Source organism: Ostrinia furnacalis, unplaced genomic scaffold, assembly GCF_004193835.3.
Source record: "Ostrinia furnacalis isolate ACB-3 unplaced genomic scaffold, ASM419383v2 OfSCF5758, whole genome shotgun sequence".
In the NCBI taxonomy this organism is placed as follows: domain Eukaryota; kingdom Metazoa; phylum Arthropoda; class Insecta; order Lepidoptera; family Crambidae; genus Ostrinia; species Ostrinia furnacalis.
The window spans coordinates 1-21827 of NW_021135997.1; the positions used below are offsets into that span (position 1 = coordinate 1).

Here is a 21827-nt window from a genome sequence, read left to right on the forward strand (position 1 = left end):
TTCATAATAAAAGAGTGAAATTTAATGATGACGAATGACATTGGAGGAGGCCTATGTTTAACAGTGGACGTCCTATGCCTGAAATGATGATGATGATGATGATGAACTTACCAGGGTGAACAGTCAGCACCAATTCGTTCCTGGCTAAGCCGGCTGCGTTGCCCGCTATACAGCCGTACCGGTCCGAATCACGCTCCGTCGCGTTCTTTATAAGTAGCGTCCCGTTGTTTAGGAGGAGTACCCTGGAATATATTGATAGGTTTTAGTTGTCACTTTAATGATTCATAATCATAAATGATTTATCTATCTATCTACGTCGGCCGTTTGGTGTAGTGGTTCGAAGTGGACTACTATTCCGGAGGTAGCGGGTTCGATTCCCGCACAGTACAAACATTTGTGTGCATGAACATATTTGTTTGTATTGGACTGGGTGTTTTCTATGTATAATATGTATGTATTTACAAAAAAAAAACTATTTAAGTATGTTTATATCCGTTGTCTAGTACCCATAGTACAAGCTTTGCTAAGTTTGGGACTAGAAGCGCAGTGTAAAATGTCCAAGGATATTTATTATTATTCCTTTATTCATCTTACTTTCTTATTTTTAATTTTTTCTTTTTACAATGTAATTATTATCATTATTATTATTATTATTTATTATCATTACTTCATTTTGTCTCTACTGCAGGAGTACGACTCTCCCTCTCGAATTTAGTTAAGCATATTGACAGTTATTTTTAGAAAGTCGATTTTAAACACGAAACATTGACGAATTAAAGCTAGTGCAGTACCTTGCAGTGGAAGCATTTACTCCACCCTCAACGTCGACGCCTTCTTCTGAAAAGAGATACAAATATTGGATCATAACATACGAGACGAGACACACATTAAAGGCTTCCACAGACCAAACGCGGGTCAGAAGCAGTGCGGGTCAGTTGCAGCGCGGCAGTAGGCACACTGAAGGCAGCGGCAGTTTCAAATCAGTTGCAACGCGGGCGGTTGTAAAAAAATACCATATTCGTAAACCGCTTTCAACGCGCTGCTACCGCCCTGCCTCCGGTGTGTCATGCTAATATGGCCGCCATAGTAATACAACAGCGCGGGCCCGCGCTCGCGCCGCTTCTGTCCCGCACCCGCGCCGCCTTGTTTGTCGTTCGGTACTCGGTGCGGTCCGCTCGGTTGCAGTGCGGCGCGGTTGGAGCGCAGGCCCCCGTTTAAATGGCAATGCCAGATTTTGTATGGAAGGTGGCGTCTTTTTTTTTCGCGCGGCCATCGACCAAACTTTGTTTTTTGATTACAAAATAGTGTAATAAACCAAACTTACTATGACATGTATACCTCTAAACTCAGTCTGAACTGAGTTACGAGCGTTAGAAGTTTGATAATTTACATACTAGATTTGCTTTTTGCGCGCAAGTTTTGTAAGAAATTGCAACAAAATATTGCGCTAATTTTTTATTGAGCTGATTCTGCTCCACACTGATGTCTGGAGCCTTTAATGGATGGTATTGTTTGTTCACACATACAATGTCACTATTTTGTTGCAATTTCTTACAAAACTTGCGCGCAAAAAGCAAACCTAGTATGTAAATCATCAAACTTCTAATGCTCGTAACTCAGTTCAGACTGAGTTTAGAGGTATACATGTCATAGTAAGTTTGGTTTATTACACTATTTTGTATCGATTGATTTGATCGATGGCCGCGCGAAAAAAAAAAGACGTCAATTTCCGGCATAGTCTTTTGGTCTGACACACTTCAAAGAGTTTCTTGTATTACATCTTCCGCGTGTCCGCATTCAAACAGCGCTGCTACTGCCCCGCGTTTGGTCTGCCGAAGCCTTTATGCTTGTACGAAACACGCATCTAAGCTTATACGCGTCTACGCTCGTGTGAGTCACGCATCTACGCTCGTACGAGACACGCAACGCTGATACGAAATAGGGGTTTATAAAATGTGATCAAACAGACTGAGTAACTGAGTTTCTTCCGCCACTTCTTCTCAGCACCAGTTCATAATATTGTCCCAAAGTAGTGGCAGGGTAAGCTATACTTGGGACGTGTAGTAGGTCTAGGATGCGCGCCGCGATAAGCTTTTATCGCGCCATTTCATCGATTTTACGCGACAAGTTTGTCGTCTAAAATCATCGATGACATAGTCACGGCGCGCATCTTAGCCCGGCTGGAAAAGGCATAAATCTATACTAATATTATAAATGCGAAAGTAACTCTGTCTGTCTCTCTTTCACGCCAAAACCACTGAACCGATTTTGATGTTTGGCATAGGGATAGTTTGAGTCCCGGGAAAGGACATAGGATAGTTTTTATCCCGGTTTTTGAAACCGGTACGCGCGTGATAAAGTTTTTCTGTGAAAGACAAAATTCCACGCGGGCGAAGCCGCGGGCGGAAAGCTAGTACTGAATAAATGATTTGATTTGAGACTCACGTTGTAACTTCAGCATGGTCCGATTCCTGTCCCACTGGGTGGTGGGATGCGGGTCTCCTGTGGCTCTACAGTTCAGTACCACTGTGTCCCCAACGGACACGTGCGTTTGCTGGCCGGACGCGGGTTCGATTACTCGCGGTGACACTAGGAAAGAAGAGTTAATTTTTACAACAGTGAATAAATTGAATTTGAAATTTAAAAAAATATTTATTCAGTATCTTTGAAGTTAACATATTATTATTGTTGAAAGTGGCTGGGGTCTCTTTTTAAGTATAATACCTGTAATAGGAGGCCCCGCTCTTTCTTAAAGTTACGTATGCGTATTAACAGTACTTTAAAAGCTAGAGTGGTTATTATGGTCAGTTGATTAGACTGGCCAAAAGGACGAAAGTCTACCTCAAGGATTTCCACAACGACCGGTCCAGCGTTGCCCGCATTAAAGCGCTTCCTGCTACCTGCACCATATCGTCGTTCCAGTGAATTCGAGCTACACTACGAGTTCCTGCCCATCGCGCTGAATGTGATACTCATCATCATCATCATTTCAGCCACAGGACGTCCACTGCTGTACATAGGCCTCCCCCAATGCTTTCCATGTTGATCGATTGGCGGCCTGCGTCCAGCGCTTCCCTGCTACCTTTATGATGTCGTCGGTTCACCTACGCCTCCGATACTCGATACGGAACGCAGTACGGAACGCGGTACGGAATGTGATACTGTTCTTTCCCATAAACCATCATCAGCACACTGCCACTCACTAAGGCGGAGAGGAGCGGAGACGAGGAATGTGTTTTAAATACGTCCACTGTTAAACATAGGCCCCAATGATTTTCAGATTGGCCGGTTGGTAGCGGCCTGCATCCAGCGCCTTCCTGCTACCTTTATGAGGTCGTCTGTCCACCTTGTGTCTATATCTTACTCACCAACAATATCCAGAGTGATTTCGGCTGCTATGGAATGGTCTCCATCCACAGCCTTGCAGGTGTACTTCCCAGCGTGACGTCATCACCACTAGAGTCCCTTTGGATGACGTCACATCCTCTGAGAGAGGATCGTTCTCTATTCATCACCATCATCATTTCAGCCACAGGTCGTCTGCTGAACATAGGCCTCCCCCAATGATTTCCATGTTGGCCAGTTGGTAGCGGCCAGCATCCAGCGCCTTCCCGCTACTTTTATGAATGAGGTCGTCCGTTCACTTTGTCTTTATCTCTTACTCACCAACAATGTCCAGAGTGATGTCGGATGCTATGGAGTGGTCCCCATCCACAGCCTTGCAGGTGTACTTTCCAGCATGGCGTCTGGAGGCGTCCACTACTACGAGAGTCCCGTTGGATGACGATATACCCTCTGGGAGAGGGTCGTCTTCGTTCTGCAAATTAAAGAGGCGAAATGTTAGTGATAATCACAATTATTCAGATTATTACATAAGGTTAAGGTTATTTCAAGGTTTAAGGCTTAATAAGACAAGGATGCGTGGTCAGTTCAGTCTGCATTATTTTGATGTAACCCTAACCATGCAACATTGCTTTGGTGAGTACTGCTCTTGGTCGAAATGCAAGTAAGGGCATCTTCTAACCACTCAGTCCATTGTAGATCGCACAGCACTCCAAGGTTCAGAATTCAGATTATTTGTTATTCCATGTTCTGTCCCGTTAACCCTTTAGCTACCTAAACTAATTACGCTTATGTTAGTGTGGAGTTAGTTCACCACTTCATCGTCCAGCGATCTACCTGCCCTAGTATCAGCAATCCGATACTGACACCGTTTGGCTATGGTCACTATTGGTCACCTGTTTGAACCAAGTGTAAAGTCCGGTCGCCGAGCAGATAGAATTTCGTCCAATGAACCCAAGCTACCCATCCTTATCGCTCGCACGTATTATATTGCTGTCGCGACTGTGCGACGGGCGGCCGCAGTGAGTGTGCGAGCGACGAAATTCTATGTGCTCGCCGACCGGTCTTTAGTTGAAACTTACCAAATACCATTGCACAGTGGGTGCCACTCCACCAGCAACCTTGCAGTGGATCTTGCCTGAACTGTTCAGTTCCAGTTTCTTGCTGTACGGCTCTGGCTCGAAACGGAGTTTGCCGTCTGTTGGGGAAACCAATTTGGACTTTAATGACACCCTATGTAGAGTTAGCTACAGAAACTTTTGTTTAAATAAATTGAAGTCATCATCATAAGGTCATTTAGTCTCCACTGTAGGAGGACAACCCATTCTGATTTATGATTATGAAGCGCAGGATATTTTAAGGTGCGCAAACGACACTCGTCTCTCCCTTCTCGAATCAGTGGAACGGAAAACTGCTACGTCTGGAAGAGAGGTCAGATGATGTGTCTGGCCGGTGGTAACTAACCCTAAACTAAGCCTTGCTGAATCGTCCAGACCTCCATTTCTGATTTACCAGAGACATGGAAGATTTTACCTTAGCTTAATTTACACACAAAATTTAAGTGATATGAAAAATTACTGCCGAATAGTTTCAGCAGAGAAGAATAGGATTGGTCCTATTGGAGTTGGCTCCATTCCTTCCGTGGATGTCGTATGAGGCGACTAAAGCCCGGTCTGTGAGCACGTAGAATTTTGTCCATTGGGTCATTTGACAAAATTCTACGTGCTCGCAGACCAGACTATATGAACAAATATGCTATCATAACCGACGTGGGGAGTGTAGGCTAACTCCTCCATTTGTCTTTTAGTTAAATTAGAGATTCGTGTTCCTGCGGTAGAGACTGAAAATGACCTGATGATTATCACACCATTCACACCCTAACTTGGCCTTCAATGGTTAAGTTTTTACTGGCGATCAAGCTGCAGATCCTGGCTACACAGGAGTTGCAGCGGTGGGAACGAGAGGTGGGAATAGTCCCGACATATGGGAAAATAATCAGTCTGTATAGACTTGTATTTATAAACAAGTACTATTAAATCGTTATCATTTCTTAGCGAATAGAGTCGCTTCTCAAACTAAATTTTAAATAAACAACTTGAAAAAGTCTAACTGCTTAAGGTGGGACTCGAACCTACGACCTTCCGCTTGCCGGGCGACTGCTCTTCCAACTGTACTATTCAATTTATACGTAACCTTTGCGCCAAATTACAACAACACAACACATCAAGACATATTTCGCACTTTATTACCAGAACACTGCGCACTAAAATAATCTCCGTAGTGCGGTGCAGTAGTAGCTATAACGTTAACGGTTGTCGTAAACCCTTTATTCAGGATCAAAGGACTTCGCCACTAGTGCGGACAGTCCGCCATTAAGTGGCAGGGCTGCCACTTCGCATAACTATTAAAATTATAAATAAATAAAACCTGAAACATGAAATATGATGCGAGATTCTAAGGAACAAAATACAACATAAGAACAAAATTCCAGAAATGGTGAACCAATTGGTAACTTTTTCAGAATCCGAAAATGGTGTTTACAAGATGTCTTTAAGTTTATTACGAATCTTGAAAAAGGTTCCCGGGTGTATTTCAAATTCATAAAAAGCTGACATCCTTTTTTATAGCAGAATTGGATTCTCTATGTATTCCAGTAAGCAAGAAAAAGATTATGACAATGAATTGGTGCATGTTACACTTTCACGCAAAAAAGAAACAAAATATACTGACCGGTAAGCGGTAACCCTATGTAAAAAAAAACTGTTTTGTTTTAAACTCACCATTGGCAGCACGATGTCTTCTTCCTTTATGAGATCTGATCCTATGTGCAGAATGGTGGGTCTCTGAAAATAAAAAACAGTTCTAAAATACCTTTGCATGAAATAGAATAATACAAAAAAAAAGTAAAAAAAAAACGAATGTCAAATTCAAAATTCAAACCACGTTCGGAAAAAGAACAAAGGCGTTCAGTTGAAATGATTAAAAAACAAACAATCGCGGCAATGATGTAGACATTCCGTCTGTTTATATTGAAAATAGAACGCGTGTAGCGCCCTCGCTAAGGACATCCGGCTGTATGCTTTTATTCCTTGTGTTAGAAGTGTTAAAAAAAAGAAAATATGTAGACCACAGATAAGCAATCGAAATATTTTTGAAGTCCTAGCTACTTATGCGATTTTTTTTTAAATATTGAAAATAGAACGCGTGTTGCGCCCTGTGCCCTCGCAAAGGACATCCGGCTGTATGGTTTTATTCCTTGTGGTTAGAAGTGTTAAAAAAAAAAGAAAATATGTAGACCACAGATTATAAACAATCGAATTATTTGAAATTGGAAAGCTTTTGCACTGGAAAGTCGAACCTTAACTTCGAACTCCTCCTATGTTCTTCTGATTAATTTTGTTGCGGGTCCAATGACAGTTTAACTTTCCCCCGGGGCCGAACTTGGCCTTCACTGGTTGGGTTTTTATTGGCGGTCAAGCTGTAGATCCTGGCTACACAGGAGTTGCAGCGGTGGGAACGAGAGGTGGGAATATTAGTACCTTAGCTACTTTTTGGCGATTTTTTAAATTGTATTCTTCCTTTAAAAGCTTTCGAATATTCACTGTTATGCTTGACTAACATTGCGATATAAACATGGAACTACTAAACTTGAAAAAAGTTATACAACGGTGTATTTTTCGCGACAAGTTCCAACAGTTTCCAACTCGGAGACATGTTCAGAACTTTAAGAACTTACGAAAGCCTTTTTTCAGCTGTCGCTTACATTCTGTAGGTACAGGCGGCTATTTTCAGGGCACTTTATTCGTTCCAAATATAGTTCTTCGATCGTAACATAAAATTAACGGAATTTGAAGGTTTTTTTTTAGTATTACCGACGAATAGAATCTGTCTTTCTAATTCTAACATCGCGTAAGTCTAAATTAGGCAATTTGCAACTTTTCAGAAGAGCAAATAGGTAATCTGGAATAGCTACTTTACCATACCTACATCAGTGCCATTTCAGTATGTAACTGTTGCTCAATTTATGATCTTAATTTAAAAGTATCTTGTTATTTCTAATTAATAGACTTTTATTACCCTACTAACGAGCTTCAATACATCAAAACCACCCAAAGATTATTGCTACGGTTTTAGGACTAAAGCGACGAAATTTCGTTCACAACAACACCTGCTTGTTTGATTAGGCTCCGAAATTACTGGATCGATTTGTAAAATTCTTTCACCATTACAATCCTACATTAATTCTCATGAACATAGGCGGTACCAAGTTCACCGGTTCAGCTGTCTTATACTTCCAATCACTTTATCAAGCTATCCCATTCACCCAGGCTACTGAACCCCATCGTAGCAAACCAGTTTGCGTAAACATAAACACGCGTTTACGGCGTCGGCACATCAAACGGTTATTCTTAGCGATGCTGCGACCAAAGCACAGGATATACAATGGACAAAGCGAAATAACGACAAATTCAAAATTAGAATACTGGTGCGGGACAAAAGACGAACGCGGTATAAATTCAAAATTAGAAAGGAATAAAAATTATCTTCATTTGAAATTAGAATTGATGAATCGTCATTTGTTTTTTTTATACTTAATCACTAAGTAACACGAGTACACGACCCTTTTGTTATTTTGGAGAAAAGTCCTGAAAGAAAGTATTTGTTTCACACAAAGAAAAATAAATGAGTACAGAAACAGAAACCAAAATGTAAGTTAAAAAACTTCCTTGCTAGGGATACATTTTTTTTGTCAAAAAGCGCCTGCTTATCATCAATCAAAAGAAATTTGAAACCGTGTGCCATGTCTTAAGACTGATTTTTAGCAAGTGCCTTAGCGTGTCTATTTTATTTTATTGTTCAAAGAATAATGTAGAAAAAATACTCTTTCTTTCTCCACTGTTTTCTCTCCAGCATTAAGACCTCTACTTTTTAAAACATAAATCAAATGTGTCCAATTTCCATCACAACTGGCAAACACCCCACCCAATCTAAATACGTCAGGGCCTGGTAGCTGTCGGTCGGCGTCGAACCCGCGACTCCCGATCAATTAACACCTGCCCATTACTGGCACTACGGTACACTAATATTTGGGAGTGCATCCCTGTTGGATACAGTACCAATCTGCCTTAAAACATGTATGTATAGGTATTTTGCTTCAGTAGTCCCTGAGAATTTTGTAATTAAAGTTATAAAAGTCATAGTCATAAATGTTTATTTATTGCATCATGTTTGGTACATTTCGATCATAAAGTAGGTATGTTTTAAGGTCTTAAAAAGCGCTCTTACATGTCCCAGTCCAGTGTACAATTTTAACCCTACCATTTCGCTTTGGTGGAAACCAGGCCTAAGGTGGGCAGTGCAGTGCTGAACTGCTGATGCAATAAAAAAAACCGGACATTTGATGTTCCTATCCTCTTGCAATCAAAGAAAAGCGTGGATAAAAACAACTCTATCCCCTTTACCAAATGCAACCTTTTTCATTGCACGTAGCTACAGTTGCTATACACGCCAAAAAAGAAATACAGATACTGCTCCAAATTCAAAATCTGTTCGGAAATCGTTTAAAAAATACGACACCCCAGCGCCGCGGCGCGCAATCGAACTAAATCGTAATGGCGGCGTCGCCATGGCAACCCTCGTAAAATTTTATGATCCGCGCCCTCGACGTTTGAAAAGCCACTTTGCGCGGGCTGCCGGCAGCGAGATTAGGGATTCGGTGCTCAACTACATTTGTAATCGGATAGTCTTTAGTGGATTCTGGAACTAGATCTAGCACTCGAGGTTGGAGCTAAAAAAATCCCTTTCTTATAAAATGAAAGAACCGAATTCCTGCCATTAGCGTAAGCTATTTTATCCTTTGATTTATTGGATTAAGGGTGGATTCGACTAAACAAGAGTAAATATTAATCTCAGAATAAACTTGTCATTTTATCATACTGAAACTGTCAATGTGCCAAAAGAAAAAACAGCCCTTAGAGTACCAGATACCAGTGAATCAATTCATCAATAGTGTATTTTCCTTCATTATTGTTGGGCATTTTCCAGACTGCCATATAAGGGTTATTCTCTTCCTCATTATAATTATAATCCTCATAATCTCCTGTGTTCCTATCTGCATCGGGTAGATACTCATTATGCTATAAACGTTAACAGGTTAACCTACACCAAAATGTCAAATATCATCGAAAGCTTTTGAACTTTACGTCTTACTAATCACCTAATAACGTAATAATAAGGCACAAAATTAATTGAAGTAATAATTGAAGACAATTTGGGGACTCATGAGCATATGGGCACAGAACTAAAGGCCTAATAATCAACAGGAAACCCAGAGATGCATAATGCATAACAACTGTAATATAAATGTTACAGGAAATGTATGAAATCCAGGAGTTGTATAAAATCCTAGGAAATGTATTACAATTCCGAAGTTATTTAGGAAATATATAAAATATGGATTCAGAGATTATTTAATACGCACATATCCTAGGAAACGTAAACATATCCTAGGAATTTTATAGAATTCCAAAATCGTATTAGGAAATGTATAAAACGACCGCTATGTGTGAAAAAAACACGTTTTAAAAGATGAATCAGAGTTTTTATTAAGTGAGACCCTTATGATCCTTATATCAGACAATTATGTAACAATCATACAGTATGTAATATCTTTACTTGTTACTTCAAGGATCAGAGATTTTATTCAGGCTCTCATTCAGACAATCAACGCTATTTGGATCAAATATGTAATTGCTCAATAATGAATAATAAATAAATAAATAAATAAAATAAATAACTAACAAACGGTTTATAAATTATAATAAATGTATCTTCATACTTCTTAGGAAATATAGTTTTATGTCCACGCGTATTCATTGAAATCTTAAATATATTAAATTTCCGTTTGCTGTTTAGGAAAAGTATAAATTTCCTAGGAAATGTGTCCAATATATTTTACATCACATATTTCCGGATGATTTTAGGAATTATACACAATTCCTAGGAATTGTATACAATGACGGATTTCATACATTTCCTGTAACATAGACACAAATCAAATCTTTTATTCAGTACTTAGGCCCTCTCCAGGAAGCTTATACACGTCCCAAATATAGCTTGCTCTACCACCACTTTGGGACAACATTATGGGCTGGTAATGATAAGAGGTAAGCAAAAATAATCAATTCTTTTTTGTTAAATAATACATCACAATATTAACATTAATTAAAAAATTCACGCCTGTCCAAATAAACTCGGCTGGAACCTCAAAACTTAATTACTCGACTGCACTTTGTTATATAATTAAACCCACCCCCAACCCCATAAACTACCCCCTAAAAGTCGTAAACTGTCAGGCTTTGAGCCCTTGAATGTACTAGTGTTGTTCCGTTTGCCCGCATATCGATAAATTCTTTAATGTCCATTAGCAAAACTATCGTAAAATAATTCTCGGTTATGGTGTGAGACTCGAGAAATAAAATGAACATAGATATTTGCGACGTATAGGAAGCTATAAACGAGATCTGAACGTAGGCCTGTCCGGCAAATCATTGGGGGAGGCCTATATTCTGCAGTGGACGTCCTATAATAATAATGATGTTGATTCCCTGATTATAACAATGGAGGGAAGTCGAACCTTAACTTCTAACTCCTCCTATGTTCTTCTGATTCATTTCGTAGCGGGTCCAATGACAGTTTAACTTTTTCCGGGACAAACTTGACCTTCACTGGTTGGGTTTATAGGAGGTCAGTTGCAGATCCTGGCTACACAGGAGTTGCAGCGGTGGGAACGAGATGTGGAAATAGTCCCCCGTGATTATAACAAAAACTATAATGAATGAATTAATAGAACCTTAATGCGATCGCAGCTTCCACTAGAAGAAAATTATAAAACATCGTTTCTTAAAAACTAGGCTTTTCAGGCCATTTCCTAACAAACTCATCACTTGGATTACCAGACCATAAAATTTATGTACCACAACCATCGATAATGGTACATCACTAGACTGCACACTTTATGGGTTAGTACGACAGTGGCTGGTATTAATGGGGGTCATAAAAAATTTACGACGAACTCAAGTGAAACATTTATTCGTATATTTTTGTTATAAAACACTCCTGCAATAATGGAAGAAGTATGATTAAGACTACTACTATGATGAGTGCCACTGACAACGCCACTCTTGTGGCGGAGTTTTAGGCTGACACTGTGTTGGTTTGTTGTCGACACGAAAGAAGAAGACTGAATTTTTCTGGATATAAAATTGCGTGGATTATGAGAACCCCTGGAGTCAGCGTCAAATAGTAACACCAAAAGTGGCCAAAAAGTTGACAACACAACCTTATTCCAATTGTAACAAAGACGTGTTCTGTTTTTGGCTACTTTGGGTGTTACGAACTATTTGAAGCTGACTGTACAATTACAGGTTTAACAATTTTCCGGCAGTTCCTCTGTGGTTGAGAATTCCGGGTGAAGCTCGCTTCCACCTTCGACCTGATCATCACTTTCCATCAGGTGAGATGCAGGCCAAGAGCTTCCTCGTTGTCGATAAAAAAAATAAGTGACTCGTGCGTGTAATGACCATTAATCGATCATCAGACATTATAACTATGTGTGTTTTGAACATTTCTATTATTGTAATCCTTAATTAAATATTAATAGAGTCTTTATCGGATTGGCACAAGCCAATGCCCAATTTCGTTTATTGGAAAACCGTTGAAAGCTAAATCTGTTATATTGCCAATTTATTCCAAATCCTCTTAACTCCAATAGCTATTAAGTTGAAAATATAATAGCAATTATAAATATGTTGGCACAAATCTAATTTACCCATCCCTGTCTGCCTGGGTGACCGGACACGTCGCAAATAGTAAAGCCAGCTCACTTCGAATAGCCCTCGGCCTAGCAGGTATAATTTATCTTGTCAGAATTTTAAGTCTAGAAAAGCAGCATAGCAAGGAAAGTGAAAGAGAAAGAGCATTACTATAAGAAGAGAGAAATTAAATATCATTTACCACATCAATTGAGCCAAGAAGAGCTCTCAGACCGTTTAACTTCATTAAGCCTAATCTTAACTTATCAGTCAGGTGAAAAAAACTTTGTCAGTTGCCATGTTTTGTTTACTTTATATGTTGACTGTGCCTCTCTCTAGCTGGACAACTTCAAATTCGTTATAAAAATGTACAAAACAGTTGCCATGTTTTGTTTACTTTATATGTACAGTAGCTTTCTAGCTTTGTTAACACTGCCTGTTGACTGTGCCTCTCTCTAGCTGGACAACTTCAAATTCGTTATAAAAATGTACAAAACAATATTTATTTTATGTGTTTATCGAAGTCCACAAAAATCTTCAGGATTCGCAGACTCGGCCGCGAAGCTGCTCATCTCTGATGTATTTAGGAGCACTGGCCGTTCTTTTTGCACTATAAACGAAGGTGCAGCCATACAGGCGAGACCGAAAGCTTTTAAATCCGCCATAATAAATTACACTAATTCGATTTATACGAGAAACTGAAAAAAAAAACAACGCAGTTTAGCGCGTGCCATAAATTTTATCCAAAATTAGTGAAACAAACAGAAACTTTTTAGTAGTTGCCAATAAAACACCATTACGTGTTTGGGCAATGTAATAAAGTTATATGGCCATAGCCAAAATAAAAATCTGAGTTATTTATAGCCCAAATAGCTTTCAATTCACTCTAGTATTGAACACAAAATACAGATAAATAACGCTGTAAAATAATGACCGTTGCGAATACGATTGGAAATCCTTGGGGGAGCCCTTTGTCCAGCAGTGGACGTCTTTCGACTGAAACGAACGAACGAAAGCGAATGTTTATGTAACCAGCTTTTGCTATTAATCTGCAGCATTTTACTTACTGATTTAGATAGAAAAAAAAATTTGGCAACAAAATACAAAAGACAGACAGGACAAAATCTATGATTTTTTTTATATGCATAACAAGGCAGGTATTTGACCACAATCGCACCTGATGTTAAGTGGGATGCAGTCTAGGATGGTACATATCTGCCCTATAAAAGTGCCTATTCACTCTCGCCTTGAAGAGGCCCGGATTATAGTTTTCGGGAAAGACAGCAGCAGGCAACGAATTCCAGTCCCTAGCTGTTCGCATTATAAAAGAGTCATCGAAACGCTTAGTGCGAAATAATAGATATAATATAGAATGTAATATAGAAATCATTCGAGTTCTGAGGGCTTAGTGTGAGTTTACATCAAACGTCACTAGTGAACGCGTCAAAAAAATCCATGAATATTTTAGTTCTTGAAAGTATCCGCTAGGGTCACTCTACAGTCCGTCATACAGTCACTAGTGAAAACGTTTGAAAACACACTGAGCACCCTGAGCGTTTTACAAGGGCCTTAGCTTAATTTCAGTCATTTTCAGTAGAATAAAGGAGTTTATCAAAGTTTTTTCAGCTATACAGTCTGGTATCCCTAGGTTATTTATCCCGAGGGATGCGCCATACTTTCTTTGAACAGCCATCCACTCTCTAAGGCACAACCCAGCTTAAAATTAATATACAAGTTTTGAGTGCCGTTGAACTTATTCGCTTACTATTAATTTTTAAGTAGCCTTTTGAGAAAAGTGGCGAATACTTTCATATTACTGAGTGGTTTAGTAAGGGAGAGGGGAAGGTTGTGATTTTCTAGAAATTCACCCCTTTTTTCGGGTGCTTGAACTCGTTAAGCTGTCATACAGACCGTGTGTTGAAATGGTTAAATCGCTAATTTTTTTGTGGGAAAATATTCGTTAGGGAATTCGTGGCAGTAATTTTGCAGGAGTGTGAATCATGTCAGGTATTATGAATCATATTACATATCTTCAGAACGTAAGTAACAAACAATGGAAGGTAATCTGTGATGTTAACACATCAGCTTGTGAAATGAGCCTGTTTTTATTTAAATCGTTAAAATCGATTGCTTCAGGTGGATATTGAAATTTCTCTTGCTGATACTGAGCGACAGTTCTGGATTACGGAGCCATTAGGTGAACCTACCCTTTTCAAGTGATTTAGACAGACAGACAGACGGACATGACGAAACTATAAGGGTTCCTTGTCATGACTACGGAACCCTAAAAATGTTATCAATTACCCAATTTTTTTGGAATAAAACAAGTGAAAATCATATCACTGCCTGCTGAGTTACTGAATTTATCATTAAACAATATCATTTCTCAAATCCTGCACAAATCCTCTTTACTTCTGACAGGAGGCAGAATTTGACATTACTTTTTACGTGACTTTTATTATCACCTGTCAAGGCACAGATGTGTCGAATTATCCCCCCCCCCCCAAATCCCATCCCCGTTCGGGTCACGCTCGCAGAACAAATTAAGTTTTGTACGTGTCTTGACGTAACACATAGGCACAGATAAAAAATACAGGCACAAAAGACCGGATGTCCAAAAAAAGATAACATTTCTAAAAGGGAGTGATGTTTTATTATTAATTGAAACGTAGAGCCAATTTTCGTGATTGAAATTAGGAAATGTTATGACATTGTCCGTTTCAGATATTTTAAGTTAACACGTTAAAAGAGCTCATGGGAAATTTGATGTTTTTCTACGCTTGGTCATTGAACCGTAGAAGGCGGAGGGGTCCGCTTAGGATACACGGTGAATTTGGCCTACACTCCCCACCCTGGCCAGACGGGAGCCTGGATGGAGAGCCTGATGTTCGCATATCCAATTCGTGCCGTGTTGTCACGGCTTGGCAGCGTGTACCATCATCACCATCATTTCAGCTTCAGGACGTCACTGATGAACATAGGCCTCCTCCAATGATTTCCAGATCGCCCGGTCGGTAGCGGCCTGACCCATCTGACTATCACCAACTCAGACCAGCTTGGATGAGCCTACCCTGAAGCCACGGACTCCGGATATTTACGAGAAGAGTACTTTGTAAATTTTGTAATCAAGTAAAAACTAAGTTCTTCTTATTTGTGGATAATTAGATCTTCACACGAAACAGCGGTCTTCTTAAGTTATTTTTAAATTTCCAGAATAAGTCGCGACGAACAATACGTTACCAGAGACAGGAAAACTCGTATTTTTTCCTATAACATACCTTAAGGCTGTGATCCACTGGGATCAAGCTACTCGAGGCTATAAAAAAGGAGCTAAGCTCAAGCCTACAGCAGAAATAAATACAAAGTGGGAGAAATGTTAAGCTGTTTGTAAATTACCTTCACCTAAAGTTGATAAGCATAACAGAATATTGTTGTACTCCTTTTTTTGTAATCCAACTGCAGTGTGAGTAATAGGGAAGCATTTAACTCCATATTTATTCAAATACTCGTAGTAAGAAATGTCTGGTGTAGTGGAGGTCTCAGGAATCCAATAGATGCGAAAACATGGAAACAGCGTTAGGGAGTCTTAAAGCTCCCACATAAAGCGTCATTATACTTCAGTCCTGTGAAGAGTTTAATCAGTTTCCTACTGCCACCATACCACATCTAAGATCGACTCAAGAAGCTTTACTGTTCACTCAATCATTAATCCACCAATCCTACTGATAAAACATAATATCTTTACCTATATCTCCGCAACTTGACCTTCACTTGGGTTTTTATTGGCGCTCAAGCTGTAGATCCTGGCTACACAGGCGTTGCAGCGGTGGGAATGAGAGGTGGGAATAGTCCCGTTGTATGTCTCCGCAACTGCCAAACATCTCTCACTGGAATCACGCCTCAAAATACAGGGTGAAAACCCGTCTCAAACCCAAGTCTGTATTCGGATCACGCGCCGACCCAAATATTTGGCCACCCTGCACCTTTATTGGAAATTAGAGCGTTCATTGTTCTTGCTTGCCTCCTGCGAATTGTTATGGTTTTTATGGAAGGTTCTGTTTTGTTGTTGGGGATAAATGGCGTTTAGTTTATAAAATCCTATGAAACCTCAATAAAATGGGTATTAGATTCCCAAATCCAGAGATAGGTAGAACACCTGCACGAGCTACTTGTTTTTGCAGTTAAAGTATTACTTGAAGAAGAAAAACATACTAAACTGATCCTAGACGAGCTAGGAAGAAGACTGGCTAAGAATGTAAAGATAAAAAGATTGCTTAGTAAAAACTAGCCTACAACAGAATTAAGGTAGTTTTATTCACCTGACTTACAGTAAAATAAGAGTGCAACAGAAAAGTGGACAAAACGATTAACTTCTTGTAAATGGAACAAGATTTAAGCAAAAAAAAGATCTACAATTTTTCTATCCACGATGAAGAAGCTCTTAGCCTGCATCTCACCTGATGGAAAGTGACGATCAGGCCGAAGGTGAAAGCAAGCTTCAACAGGCACCCTCAACCACAGTTTTGTAAAAAAGGTTCTCCTATGAACTTTTAACATAATAGGACTAAAATAAAAGAAACAAGAAACAGTACAAAATTATATTGCATTACTCTAAATATTAAAGTAAATCACCTAAACACAATTCCTCCTACCTCTTGACCCACATTCGTAGAAAAGTCCTCTTCATCCTCAAAAGGATCCTTTATTTCCATGGAGGAGGGGCCAGAATTGCATATCTTTATGATTATATTACATTACGCCGAGTTAGGCCTTACCGTAGCTTAAATACAACAGTATAAACAACACCTGGTTGATACCAGTCATTTTTGAAAACTTGAATCAGGTGCAATCATCATCGTCATCATAATTTCAGCCACAGGACGCCCATTGCTGAACATAGGCCTCCCCCAATGATTTGGACATCGCACGGTATTGGTAGTCTTTACGACCACATAATCACCTTCTGAAGATCTAGTGATGCACAAAGTTGAATGGGGTAATAACATCTTACAAATTGAAAATTGAAATTCTGTCTTCCTTTTCCATAATAATATGTGACACTGCAATCTTTATTTGGGCAGTTGGCCCGACAGGGGTCGGGCGCGGCAAAAATTTGGCACAAAATAAGAAGAATACTCCTACTAGGTGGTCCGACGATCTGGTAAAGGTCACAGGAAGAGCCTGGATGCGGGCATTGCAGGACCGTTCATTGTGGAAAACCTTAGAGGAGGCCTGTGTCCAGCAATGGACGTCATTTGGCTGAAACGACCGAACGAACGAAGAAGAATATTAACTAAATTAAGATGAGTCTCGAAAGTTAAAAGGCTAAGATTTCTCCCTGTTCCTTGATGCATAATTATGTTAAACATAACTTTAATAAGCAGATAAGTTCAACACTAATAATAGGGATGCGGTTAGATTAAACGCAAACTTAATTGACGTATTAATTTATGAACTGTCAAAAGATAATTTCGCTTCAGACGTTCTCTAATTTGCTGTTATAGTGAAATTATAATGGTATTTCTGGTATATTCTACAGGAAATTAGCTGAGCATCTTATAATGGGTATCACGGGGTTTAGTTTGCAAGTAAAGCCAAATTGATGTGCCCATTATCGCCTTAAAAGTGAACTTGAGTACAGGCTATTATAGGTACAGTTTTGTGACGTGAAACGCAGATTTGCTGAAAATCAAGTGGCAGTAGGCGGGGCACATAGCTCATAGAGACGATGGCCGTTGGGGCAGAAAAGTTCTCGAGTGACGACCACGGGCTGGAAAACATAGCGTGGGCAGGCTACAGGCTACTAGGTGGACCGACGATCTGGTAAATGTCGCGGGAAGAGCCTGGATGCGGGCAGCGCAGGACCGTTCATTGTGGAAAACCTTGGGGAGGCCTTTGTCCAGCAGTGGACGTCATTTGGCTGAAACAAATGAACGATTATGACGTGACAGGGCATACAAATCTGAAGTCTCGCTGACGTTTGACCGTCACAAAATCACCCTCTCTTGCCGCTCTCATATCTGAGGCACTGAGTTTAGCGCTACACTTATCGTTAGTGCTATTAGGAATATCTTGGATGAACTGAGCTGGCTGTTATTTCGATGTTGTGTCCTTGTTTACGGCTCCCATACCCATATTTCTGCTCACAACATTATGTAAATTCCTCGAGGGACACGGCATAATAGACTTTTGATCATCATGCCCGTCTCGTAGGAACACCGCGCGAATGACAATGTTTTGTTTCGATACTGATAGTTAGTTGTTTTGTTTGTAATGGGTTTAGTTAGTAGTGGTAAATGAACTAAGATTTAAGAGGACATAGTAAAATAAACTTTTTTAAAAACAAGCTTTTATTCTGAATTTCGAAAGCTTGTATCGCGCATGGAATTTATTCCTCTTTTTCTCTGTTTGCGCTACAAGCTTTCGAAATTCAGAATAAAAGCTTGTTTTTAAAAAAGTTTATTTTATTATAATTTTATTTTACACTTTTTAGTTATATCTTAATCTCAGGACCCTGGACATTATCTAACAGTAAAGTGCTTGAAAAGACAAATCCAACGAACCCAAACTCGACGAGTTTCCGCCGTTTTGTTTAGGAGTTCCTATGGCCACCTCCCGACTCCATCATCAGACCAGCTCAATGGTACCATAATATTGCATTGTCATCGTACTTACATAAGTATACCAAATTTCAGCTCAATCGGTTGAGGAGAACTGGTCTTAAATTCAGTTGCAAGATTTGTCCCACACATACTAACAAGTGAAGTCAATATAAAGCTTGTAATTAAGTGGGTACCATGGCATTCGATGTTATCCCCAAATAACCTATGTTCTTCCTATACAACGCACCGTTCGTTGTTCACAGATCACAAGATTTATCACCATAAAATAATGCTGTTTTTTTTTATGCTAGACAAGGCAGGTATTTGACCGCAATCGCTTGTTTAAAAGTTTTTCTGATAAGAAAGAAACATTGAAACTAAACTTAATATTCGTAAATAATAAAAGTAAAACTTTTCGTAATTATACCTACTTAACCTAACTTGTGCTTAATCTAGATGCTAGGGACTAGGATGATAGTCATGGTCATTTATTTTCTGCAAATAGACTTTTAAAAAGAGCTTTTTCACTTTGCACAAACAATACACAGTAGAAAGGAACGAAAAATATAGACAAAACTTTTGAAACAAGAAAAAAAAACCCACCAAACCAGGAACTATAGGATATGCAAACAGAAAAGTTCGGAAAACGAATGAAAATCTAACTGTTTCTAACGAATATTCGCACAAAGCGCAGTGTTAGTTCGAGGAACAAAAAGGTCCACAAACATTTTAGAAACGGTATAGACGGAATCAAATAAACTTTCAAAAAAATCCCGAAACTGGAATTTGAAAAACGTTCTAATCCAAATGGTGGCGAAAAAAATTGGCAAGAGCGAACGAATGTTGGAGTGGTTCGGCAGAAAACTATTATGGAATGAAATGATAGTGAACATTGTTTTGTGTTTCACTATGACAGTAGGTAATAATAACCAATGGATAGTACCATAAAAACATTTTTTTTAGGAAATTAAGGGCAATAATCGGAATTTCCAAAAAATACAGGTAACAGGTACATAGTATAGTGCTAGTTTCGTGTGGTTTTGCAATAGAAATTAAGTCGAGCTGTTCCAACTTCGAACCATGGCATGCAGTCGTCTTTATGGCGCTATTCTATTCGCATTAGTTATTACAATAAATCATACAATGGAATGAGGGAAGTCGTGATTGAAATGAGGAGGTGATTAAGGGAGGGTACAAAAATATAATAAGTTATCAGTCAGTTGAAAAACAATATGCAATGAGACAATTTTCGGGCCTAATTTCGATAAGACACAATACTTACTAAAACCCAGAACTTGAAACCATTTATCTTTGATATCCCACCAAAGGATCTCCAAACCATTCGCATAGCGGACTTATCAATTATTCGCCCGCTGAATTTTCGCGAACGGCAACACAATGGCCCATCAATCCGGGAACAAAAAGCTGGCAACACTAACATGCCGTGGGACAATGGGGGAAAAAGCGCGCGCCCGCCCCATCTTTGATTTTGGATGAGAGACATGATACGAGTGTTTAGCCGTTTAACAATTAGCTGGTTGTATGTTTGTTTTTTTATTATTAACTAGCTGACCCGGCGAACTTCGTACCGCCTTAGCGTAGAGATTTTCTTAATATTTTTTTCCGTAAGAACCATCCTTGGACTTCTACAAACATTTAAAAAAAAGAATTATCGAAATCGGTTCAGCCGTTCACACGTGATGCCGTGACAACGCGAAACGGGTTTCATTTTTATATATATAGATTAAAAGCTTCGGGCCTGCGAGGAATTCGGTTTTTACATATATCTAGTTAATTTTTCTCTTTATAAAACCTTTTCTTTGGAATATTTGAAAAAAAAAATGCCCAATCGGTTTCAACCAGTAACGTCTTTCTCGAGTTTTGCTCTTAGTAACATGGGTATATGCCAGTTAATTTGAACAAGAATGCCTATTGATGCTAGTTAAATTCTTATCTTATCTATTGGTTTGACAATGTCCCCGTGTTTCGATGTACAGTGTTGAGTGGGATCTTCCTACTTAATAGTTCTGGCTTCGATTCTAATTTTACTATCCACAACAGGGAAGCTCTTGGCCTGCATGATACAGGTGAACCTGATGGAAAGAGATGACCAGGCCAAACACCCACCCAGAATCAAGAAACCCAAGGCGAGAGTGAGAAGGCACTTACAGGACAGATATGTACCATCCTAGACTGCATCTCACTTACACATTCTCACTACCTTGTTTAATATACCACGCAATCTTGTATACCCATTCTTATAAGATACATCATACACGAATGCATGGTAAATTCAGTGAACTGCTCCTGAATCGAATGTACCTACTACTACTATTTCTATTTATTTATATTAACCGGCAGACAGTGGTGACTGAGTTTGTTGCGGCGCTTCTTCTCAGCACTTGCCAAATGTTGGTCTCGAAGCGCTGGTAGGGTAAAAAGATTATGAGACATGTAGAGGCTCCTTAAGAGCAAAATGACGATTTGTAAGAACTATTTATTAGTCCAAACAAATAAAGACAGGGCCGGATTAACCTTCTCGGGGCCCCTAGGCACAGCTCGTTTCGGGCCCCCCTTTTTTGTCGCGGAGGAAATGCTTTATAGTATCGGGCTGTAACCTTAGACTTCCGCGACATCACTGGCGACATCTCGCCTACACGGCGGACCCTAAACGCCCCCCTTGTGGGGGTCCGACGGGAATGGCCCGAAACGCCAAGCCGTTCCGTCAGACGGAGGTGACAAGGTTGCCCCCGCACCCCCGGCCTGCTGGCCGCCACTTGGGGGCTGAGTAGAACGGTCGTACAACCGCTTTCTCCACTCCCTTCTCCGCCTGCGGAGCGATGAGGCGAGAGGATCGTTCTCCCGCTCGCGCTCCGCTGCCTCCTTCTGAAGGATGATCTCTTCGCAAAAGAAGGCGACCACCATCCAGCATCCTTCACTTCCCAGCATGGCGTTGACCAGGCTCGGAAGCGAAAGATCCCGGCCCACGACCGCAGTGAAGACACGGCGCTGCTCCTCCTAGCTTGTGTAGACCGCGAGGGTGTGCTGCACCGTGTCATCCGCCGCGCCG

At 39.9% G+C, this 21827-nt stretch overlaps 1 protein-coding gene across 1 annotated transcript in view; it reads right to left on the bottom strand.

Annotated features, from left to right (window-relative positions):
• Nucleotides 1-111: 111 nt before the first annotated feature.
• Nucleotides 112-21827, bottom strand: part of LOC114361466 (tyrosine-protein kinase-like otk) — a gene marked incomplete at its 3' end in the record, with an annotated part of 51142 nt that continues 29426 nt past the window's right edge. Inside the window, exons 3-8 of the mRNA XM_028316507.1 lie at nucleotides 6123-6185; nucleotides 4425-4540; nucleotides 3667-3817; nucleotides 2446-2589; nucleotides 792-837; nucleotides 112-242 (exon numbers count right to left, since the gene is read on the bottom strand). Of these exons, the coding sequence (XP_028172308.1) occupies nucleotides 112-242; nucleotides 792-837; nucleotides 2446-2589; nucleotides 3667-3817; nucleotides 4425-4540; nucleotides 6123-6185 (651 nt within the window). The remainder of the gene's footprint in view (nucleotides 243-791; nucleotides 838-2445; nucleotides 2590-3666; nucleotides 3818-4424; nucleotides 4541-6122; nucleotides 6186-21827) is intronic.